The 9,136-nt window shown below is 58.3% G+C and overlaps 1 protein-coding gene across 1 annotated transcript; it reads left to right on the top strand.

Moving 5' to 3' along the window:
• The first annotated feature begins 2,605 nt into the window (after window positions 1–2,605).
• Window positions 2,606–5,820, top strand: PTX4 (pentraxin 4). Its single transcript, XM_021697993.1, has 3 exons — window positions 2,606–2,743; window positions 3,377–3,977; window positions 5,027–5,820. The coding sequence occupies exons 1-3, from the start codon at window positions 2,606–2,608 to the stop codon at window positions 5,818–5,820; spliced, it is 1,533 nt and encodes a 510-aa protein (XP_021553668.1).
• Window positions 5,821–9,136: the final 3,316 nt, after the last annotated feature.

Here is a 9,136-nt window from a genome sequence, read left to right as displayed (position 1 = left end):
TAGGCTCAGGGCGCCTGGGTGGCTCAGTTGGTTAAGCGACTGCCTTCAGCTCAGGTCATGATCCCAGGGTCCTGGGATCAAGTCCCACATCAGGCTTCCCCTGCTCTGCAGGGAGCCTGCTTCTCCCTCTGCCTCTGCCTGCCACTCCCCTGCTTGTGCTCTCTCTCTCTGTCAAATAAATAAATAAAATCTTTAAAAAAATAAATAAAGTAGGCTCCATGGCCAGTGTGGGGCTTGAACTCATAACCCTGAAATGAAGAGTCACACACTATACCAACTGAGCCAGCCAGGTGTCCCTGTGGACATTTCAATAACTCGCTTTTAGCGTTACCTTTTAAAAAAGTGAATTTTGTTATATGTATAATTTCCACTAAAATTCTTCTTTCAAAAAGAACAGATGATGGAGATTGGGGGCAAGTCACCTGTCTCAGTGCATACCTGCACACAGCTACATGCCCAGTCTCTCTCCAGGGCAATGCTGTCCAATCAAAATAGGATGTGAGCCCCATATGTGATGTTAAATTTTCTAGTGGCGGTAGTAAAAAAGTGAAAAGAAACAGGTGAAGTTAATTTTAATTTTATGTGTATATGGTTTTTTTTTTTTTTGAGTAGCCTCCACACCCAACACGGCACTTGAACTCATGACCCCAAGATCAAGAGTTGCCCACTCCACAGACTGAGCCAGCCAGGCGCCCCAATAATATATTTTATTTAACCCAATCAACCCAGAATGTTACCATTTCGACATGTAGTCCTGTACAATGTATGATGATTAGTGAGATATTTTACATTCCTTTTTTGTACTAAGCTTTGTAATCCAGTGTGCATTATGTCTGTGGTGGATCTCAATTCAGGCCAGTCACATGGCAGGGGTTCAGCTGCCCACATGGCGCAGGGAAGGGGGTCCCCAGAGAGCCAGCTGACCACATCCTGTGGCGGGGCTGGTGAACAGAGTGTTCACCAGCTGCAGGAGGTCAAGGAGGCCCTGGGGACCCAGCAGCTTTCTATCCAGATACACATGAGTCCCTTCACTCAAGTCTGTGCCGTGCCCCAGCCTCTCAAACCTCTCTGTAATAAGCTGAATGGTGGTTCCCAAAAAGTAGGTCCAAGTCCTAAGCCCACATACGTGAATGAAAGCTTTTTCAGAGCCTTGGGGAGAGGAAGGAGCAGGGCCCTAGGACATGGGGCTCCAGGACTGCAAGAGAATAAACTTGTTTTGTTTTGTTTTTTAAAGATTTATTTATTTGACAGAGAGAGACACAGCGAGAGAGGGAACACAAGCAGGGGGAGTGGGAGAGGGAGAAGCAGGCTCCCCGCGGAGCAGGGAACCTGATGCGGGGCTCGATCCCAGGACCCTGGGATCATGACCTGAGCCGAAGGCAGACGCTTAATGACTGAGCCACCCAGGTGCCCCTGAGAATAAACTTATTGTTTTAAGCTTCCCCATGGGGGTCACTGGTTACGGCAACCCAGCCATGGTCTAAGTAAGTGGGGCAGGCGGGGACCTCATCCCAGGACCGCTGCAGGGACCATGACGCAGGGAGGGAGCAGGATAAAACCAGAGTCAGTTAAATAGCCCTGCATGGCTCCTCTCCCCCAGGTGCCACTTCAATGGCAGCAGAAGGACAAAAGTGAAGGAGCCCAGGGCCAAGGAGAGTGCAAGGGCCTAGGAGAGCGCAAGGGGAGGGAGACAGCAGCGGGTTGCAGGGATCCAGTGTGGCCTGGGAGAGTGACTGGTCAAGGGTGGAGCAGGGGGAACTGTGGAGAGAGCCCCCAAGGGGAGGAAGGGAGTCAGTGTCCCCAGGCCACAACCAATGACCTGTAACTAATGCAGCTCCAAGGTCAGCATGTTCTGGGTGCTGCTCCCCAAGGCTCCAGGGAGGACCCCTCCTGCCTCGTCCAGCTCCTGGCTCTCCCTGTGCCCACATCACCCCAGTCTCTGCCTCTGTCTTCCCACGGCCTTCTCCTCTGTGTCTGTCTCTTGTAAGGACACCCTAACTATCAGCATGGTCTCCTCTCAAGATCCTTAATGATGTCTGCAAGGGCCTTTTTTCCAAATAAACTCACATCACAGGTACAGGGGAATTCACGGGGTTAGGACTTGGACTTACCATTTTGAGGCCACCATTCAGCCCACCATACAACCTATACCCCAAAACAAATTAAGGTGGCCCCCAAACCCATTTCCTTTGCCTTACCTGAGGGAGAGAGGTGGGCCTCACAGGCCCCTCCGTGCAGGGCCAGCACGCTGGGCCCCACAGCAGACTTGGCTCCAGGGGCTCCCTGGCCCTGGCCCGGCCCCAACCAGCTCCCTGAGGTGGGAGCTGAGTCCATGTGCCCCTGCTAAAGCAATCACCGTCTGCCTCTGAGCCAGCCAGGCTGCGGCTCGAACCCAGGATTATTTTCCAGAGAAACTGTTGCATCTGTTTTAAGCTTGTGTCCTTGGGAACCTCCAGCTCTCCAGAGCTCACTGACTGGAGGGCAGATGCTTTTCATTAAGGTGGCAGGAAGCACCTGACTCCCAGGCAGGGTGGGAGGAGGAAAGCTGGGAGGGCTGTGTGGGAACAAGCAGCGCAAAGCCAACGGCCCTCTCCGCGTCCTCAGGATGGGCTGCCCACGGAGGAAGGCCCTGTCTCTCCTTATTTTTGTGCCTGCCTGTCTGCATGGGGCTTTGTCGCAGGGATACAGCCCTGCAGGGCAAAGGAAACCATTTCTCGAGAGGCTCCGCAGACTGGAAGGGCAGGTGAGTGTAGCCAGCACCTGGGGCAGCTGTGTGTTAAATTCAACAGCCGACACGGAAACAGAGCAGTAAGAGTCCTGCTCTGGGGATGCAAACACGGAGTGCGGGGTTCTTTCCATCAGTGACTCTACGGTCCCCTACAGGGGCAACAAGCAGAGAAGGTCTGTTGGGCTGTTAGGAAGTCAAGCCAACTGACAGTGAAGACAGGGTGGGAGTCGGGCCGGGCGGTGGTGTGGGAAGCCCCGAGAGGGCTGCAGGAGGGGTGCTGGGGCGTCTGGGCACGGGGTTGGGAGCTCTCTGCAGGCTCTGCCTGCTTTGATCCCCACAAACCACTCACGAAGCCCACCCTGCCCTACGTCCACTCAGGCAGGACCCTGAGCGTCACAGGGTTGAGGTGTGGGAGGCGCGAGAGGCATGGGGGTCGTGGGGGAGATGGGGGCCTGAAGCCCACACCCCACAGAGTGGGCGTCTCTGAGCGAGGCCGCCGTGGGGCTGGGTGTGGTCATGGGCCCACCCCTCACGCAGCCGCCTGGGGATCAAGTCAGTGTGGATGGTGGCCAGTGCACGACAGGCACCCAGAAGCATGAGCGGGAAGGCTTGTCCCGCATCCTCCGGGCCCTCTGTGTCTCTCTCTAGTTTCGGAGGCTCCAAGAGGTGACCTTAACACACCTGCGAGTCCTTGCCCGTAACTACAACCTGTCCTACGGCATCGATGCTCGGTTCCAGAGCCTGGTGCGCAAGACCCAGGCCGTGGCTCTGGCCGTGAACCAGTCGCAGGCAGCCATGCAGGGCGACCTGAGCCACCTCAAGACCTGGATGCAGAAGACCCAGCGCAGAAGCCGGAAGGTGGAGTCCAGGCTGCTGGCCTTGGGTGCTGCGCTGAGTGAAAGGGGCAAGCAGCGCACCCAGGAGGGGAAGGAGCCGCAGGTGCAGAGGGGCGCCCTCTCCGGCCTGGCCCCGGACCTGAGGGCCCTGCAGGACACGCTCGCTCACCTCACACACCTCGTGCAGGGCCAGGGCACCAGGCTGGCTGCTCTCAAGGGCCGGCTGCAGGTGGCCTGCCCTGGCACCATGGCCCCAGGGCTGACCCCGGCCCGGCCCCCGACCCCACCTGGGCTGCCGAGCTCCAGCTCCCCAACGCTGCAGAGGGGAAGGCAGGCGCTCAGGCCTTCACCTGAGACTGGGGACCCACCTCAGGACTCTGCCAGTGGTCTCCAGGGGACTCGGGCGCTCCCCGGCCCGGGCAGCCAGCGGGCTTGACCCCCCGAGAGACCAGGAGAGAATAAGTACCATGGCCTGCCCTTATTCCGTCGGCCTCGCCTCTCCCCTCTCCCACCTCCTCAGGCCTCTGGTCCCCTCTGGACAGCCTTCTCCCCCAGGCTGTGTGGAGAGGACACTGGCTTCACAGCCCTGTGCACCCCCAGAAGAAAGGGGGGCGTGAAGGTGATGGCCTGTCTTCGGGCCCCCCGGCACCCTGGGGTGGGTGTGCACAGACATCGGGTGCTGCCGGGGGGGTCCCCAACTCCCACTTGGTGACCCCTCTCATTAGGGCTGGTGGGATAATACGACGCGTCCCCAGCCATCGCCCACATGAGTCTCCTGTGCTGGCCCTAGATTCTGACGGGGTCCCTGAGGGGAACAGAGGGGCTGGGAGCCCTCTATCCTTGGGTCCAGTGGGCTAACGGGTTAGAGATGCAGGTCCCCAGCCTGCCGATTGGGACCTTGGACCTCACCCCACCCCATGGACCCCTCTGTCAGGTAGACCTGAAGGGGCATGGCCCCAAAGACATTCACATCCTGACCCCTGGGCCCTGTGGATGCGGCCCCTCACGCAGCAAGGGGACTTTCTGGCTGTGATTACAGACTGTGAGACGGGAGGGGAGCTGGAATTGACACCGGGGCGAGGCAGGAAGGTCAGAGAAGCAGCTGTGAGCTCAGGGACAGAGGTTAGAGGGACACACTTTGAAGACACAGGCGGGGCCAAGATCCATGAGCAGGGGGCGTCTCTGGAAGCTGACAGGGCAGGAGAGGATTCTCCCTGGGGCCTCCAGAGGGAGCCAGCCCCGCATCCACCATGATTTTCATCAGGGGACCCGGGTCTGGCTTTTGACCTCCAGAACTGGAAGATACTCGATTCGTGTTGTTTGGAGCCTCTGAGTGTGTGGGGCTTCGTGATGGCAGCCCCAGGAGGCTCACGCCGGGGGTCCCGCTGCTGTGGGGCGTGTCCAGAGGCTCACTCCCACAGAGGTGTAAGACTGCGCGGGCTCCCAGTCTTCCCACCTGTAGGATGGGCTGATGGTGCAGCAAGGACCCATGGCACCCTGCACGGCCAGCCTCACAGTGCTGACTCAGCCACGGGGTCTGAAGCCCATGCCCGGGAGCAGTGTGGACACTCCTGCCGCCGCCTGGTGCTGGGGCTGACTCTCCCCCTGTTTCCAGCCCGTGACGTGGGCCCTGTGCTGGTCTTCCCGAACACCTCCACCCGGAACACCGCCTTCCTCAGCCCCGGCTTCCCGTCAGGCCTGCAAACCCTATCTGTCTGCAGCTGGGTGCGCACGGCCTCGGGCCGCCTGGGCACCCTGCTCTCCTACGCCACGGAGGAGAATGACAACAAGCTTGTGCTGCACGGCAGGGACTCCCTGGCCCCGGGCTCCATCCACTTCGTGATCGGAGACCCGGCCTTCAGGGAGCTGCCCCCGCAGCCGCTGCTGGACGGCCGGTGGCACCATGTGTGTGTCATCTGGATGTCCACCCCGGGTAGATACTGGCTGTACGTGGACCACAGCCTCGTGGCCACCGGCTCCCACTTCAGGGAGGGCTATGAGATCCCTGCAGGAGGGTCCCTCGTGCTGGGCCAGGAGCAGGACAGCATGGGGGGCGGGTTTGACAGCTCTGAAGCCTTCGTGGGCAGCATAGCAGGCCTGGCCATTTGGGACCAGGCACTGGTCCCCGGGGAGGTCGCAAAACTGGCCACTGGGAGGGAGGTCCCCGGGGGCGCCATCCTGACGCTGGACAATGCCCAGTGGGGAGGCGGATACGTGCAGAGGGTGAACTGCAGCTGCTTGGAGCTCTGCCCCTGAGGCCCTGTGCCCTGAGCCCGGCAGGAACAGCCTCAGCAGCCTTTGGCCACCGCTGATCCAAGCACACCCCCATCCAGGGCCCCCTCCCACACTGGGGAGGGGACAGGGCAGTGTAGGCGGGAGGGAGCGGGCCGACAGGTGGAGTGGGGCTGTGGGAGGCCCTGTGGGCTATGACGCCGTTCCAGCCCGGTGAGCACAGGACTCTGGTGGGGCCTCTCGTCTGGGCTGGGTTTGCTGATGGAGAACCCCGTTTTCGTGGAACCTGGGTGGGTGCATTTGAACTGCCATGGTCCTCTCTCGAGGTGGCTTAGAAAGTGTCTGTCTGGGTGGTCCTTGTTCCCATATCCCTCATGAAAAGGGCCAGGAACCCATTTCCTGCCCTGAAGTTCCAGCAGTGCCAGAGCCAGTGAAGGGAGCTAGCTATTCAGAAACACACACGAGCAACGGACGGCACTGCTTTCAAAGTAACCTTGTTGGGGTTTTATCGGAGCAGGTGTTACAACGCTCATCCGCGATGCACGTCCAGTGCAAAGATGGTTAGCAAATTTACTGAGCTGTGCAACCATCACCACAGTCCAGTTTTAGGGTGTTTCCATGTCCCTGCCCCCCCAAATCATGCCCGTTAGCAGTTGCTCCTGTCCCCCCAGCTCCAGCAAACCCTGACCGGCTCTCTGGGAGGATTGGCCCGTTCTGGACGTTGGACAACTCACCTAAAGGAATCACACACCGCGGGGTCTCAAGTCTGCTTCTGTCGCCGAGCGGCGCGCTCCCCAGCCCCGCGGACATGCCTGCACACCAGGGCCCCCGTCCTCTGGGCGCTGGGCGCCACCCTGCCGGGATGCACCCCACGCTGCTATCCGTTCATCCACTTCCAGTCTCTAGCTTCTGTGAATAAAGCTGCTCCGAGCATTGTCATATGAGTCCTTGTGCAGACACGGGTTCCTGTTTCCCTTGAGCGGGTGCCTGTGAGTAGAATTTCTGGGTCGCGTGGTGAACTCACGTCTGAACTTTCAAAGAAACGCCCAAACCGGTTTCCAGAGTGGCTACCGCCCTCTCTGTTCCCACGCCCCGCCAGCACGCGCGCTCCCGCTTCTCGTGTTCTTGCCAAGGCTAGATGTCGTTTGTCTGAGGATGTTTATTTTTACTCTTCTGAACCGTAGCCCCTAAAAGAACAGGCACGGACAGGAGGGGCGTCAAGTTTCAGTGTGATGGAAACGAACCCCTACCGTATCGGGGATTCCCAAGGAGGAACCAAACAGACAATCAGGAAGGAGTCTGGGAAGACAGGAGGAGAGGGTGTTGCAGGGGGGAACCCACGCGTGGAGAGGTGAGGAATCCCTGAGTTCAGAAACAGGCTCGGTTCTTAGAATTCCCCCTGCTTTTTTTTAAAGATTTATTTATGTATTTATTTGAGAGAGAGCAAGAGAGAGAGAATGCGTGTGCACGAGAGCTTGGGGAAGGGCAGAGGGAGAGAGAGAATCTCAAGCAGACTCACAGCAGAGCACCCCATGGGTGGGGGGGGGCACTCGATCTCCCGACCCTGAGACCATGACCTGAGCTGAAATCAAAGGTCAGACGGGACCCTTAACCACCTGAGCCCTCCAGGAGCCCCTCCCCCCACTTTAAAGTGGGAACACAAGCTGGAGAAGCCCCATGCCCTCACCAGCCCTCACCAGCCCGCACCGCCCGGCCTCCACGAGGGGCCCTGGTTTCATCCTGCAGCTGCCCCGGGAGTGGGGGGTGGGAGAGTGCTCTAAATGACTCCCTCCACCTTTTAGGGCATTCTCATCTCTGCAGCGCTGTGACCCCAGCAATCCAGGGCCTTTCACCCACAGACTCAGCGTGGCTGCTTTCCCTAGGAGTCAAGGTCAGAGGAGACATTCTAGAACCGAAATCCCCAAGTGGCCACAGGGACGCTCCCTGAGTCACTGACTTCTACTTTTCCTTGCACTTCCCCAGGGCACATGCACCTTCAGGGACAGCGGCTCCTTCTCGGGCTCTTCCTTCCTGGGCACCTGGGGCTTTTTCGGGGGCTCTTGCTCAGTCCTCCCCCCATGAGGAGGAGGGATGATGTGCTGCTTTAGGGGAGACTGGTAATCTGACTACTGTTTCTTCAGCAACAGCAGATCCCCAGCATAGAAAGACCACACAGGGTATTATCTCTGGCCCCTCCCCTTTTTTGAGCTTATAATGCCTAGGGGACCCAGGATGGCCCTCCATTCATAGCAGCAATCCCCTACAAGTCCACAGACCCTAACGCCACAGGAATAGGGCAGAGAAGACAGCATCACCGCGGGCGGCCACATCCACATTCGGGAAGCTTCATGGGCAGTGGGATTCCAGGAGGGCGGAGCGGTCTGGGGAACGGCTTGGAGTCAGGGCTGAGACAGCTTCAGGGGGGGCTCTGGTCACTAAGAATTTGGTCTGAGCTCTGTCCAGCAGGACAAGGGAAGCCATGCAGGGTTTGAAGCAGGACAGTCTGAACACGAATCTCATGCGATCGGCCACCCCCATGGGGTCAGTGACAAAGCCCCCCCCCCCCATGCATTCTGAAGCATGAGCCACCTGCAATCCATCAAACCCCACCTATGACCCGAGTTTGTTGTGTTTCTGGGTAAGGACAACATGACCCAGAGATGCCCTTCTCATGCTATGGGGACCGGGGCCTGGCAAGAAGCTGGGGCTGGTTTCTCCCTTCCCCGCCCTGCCTGCTTGTCCTCCAGAAGGGCCACTGGTCCAGCACAAGTACAATCAGGCACCTCATCTGTCTGACAGCGTTGTCCTGCTGGGCCACAGAGATGCCCCCTGACCTCCAGCAGGACCCACGGACTGCCCTCACTTCTCTATCACTGGATGTCTTCACAGGAACCCCATTATCCAGTCCACTCAGTCTACACACACCCAGCCCTAGCCCCAGCCCTGCCTGCGCTTCATGCCCGTGTGCCGGGCCACAACCCAGGGGCCATCACGCCGCTCTGGTCCATCACTCGAAAGGGCAAAGCCAGATGACACGAATGAGAAAACACCCTTTTTTGAAAGCATGTTGTTCTTAGAATTTCCAAAAGAGCACTGCACAGTCATTGTGGGGAAAATTCAAAACCCTGTCCAACTTCTCTTATTTTAGTTTTAGTTCTGATTTTGAGTTGTGTGGAGGGAGGGGCTCTGTTAACTTCTCAGCCTCAGAGCCTCTAACACACTTTGTAAATCTTTTCCTTTTGAAAAGTTTCCCAGCCAAAAAACAGAAGTTGCAAGATGAACACATTGCAGGTCATACACGTTGGGCCTAGACTGACCATGTTGGCCTTGGGCCACATCT

This window comes from Neomonachus schauinslandi, chromosome 5, assembly GCF_002201575.2.
Source record: "Neomonachus schauinslandi chromosome 5, ASM220157v2, whole genome shotgun sequence".
Lineage (NCBI taxonomy): Eukaryota > Metazoa > Chordata > Mammalia > Carnivora > Phocidae > Neomonachus > Neomonachus schauinslandi.
The sequence above is the reverse complement of the archived record's forward strand: the minus strand, read 5'-3'. Positions and strand labels throughout refer to the sequence as shown.

Excerpts from the sequence above, each read along its gene's own strand:
- PTX4 (XM_021697993.1), top strand. The coding sequence starts at position 2,606 with ATGGGCTGCCCACGGAGGAAGGCCCTGTCTCTCCTTATTTTTGTGCCT. Across the intron at positions 2,744-3,376 it reads TCCGCAGACTGGAAGGGCAG|TTTCGGAGGCTCCAAGAGGT; the intron begins GTGAGTGTAGCC and ends GTCTCTCTCTAG. Across the intron at positions 3,978-5,026 it reads GGGGACTCGGGCGCTCCCCG|GATGGGCTGATGGTGCAGCA; the intron begins GCCCGGGCAGCC and ends TCCCACCTGTAG.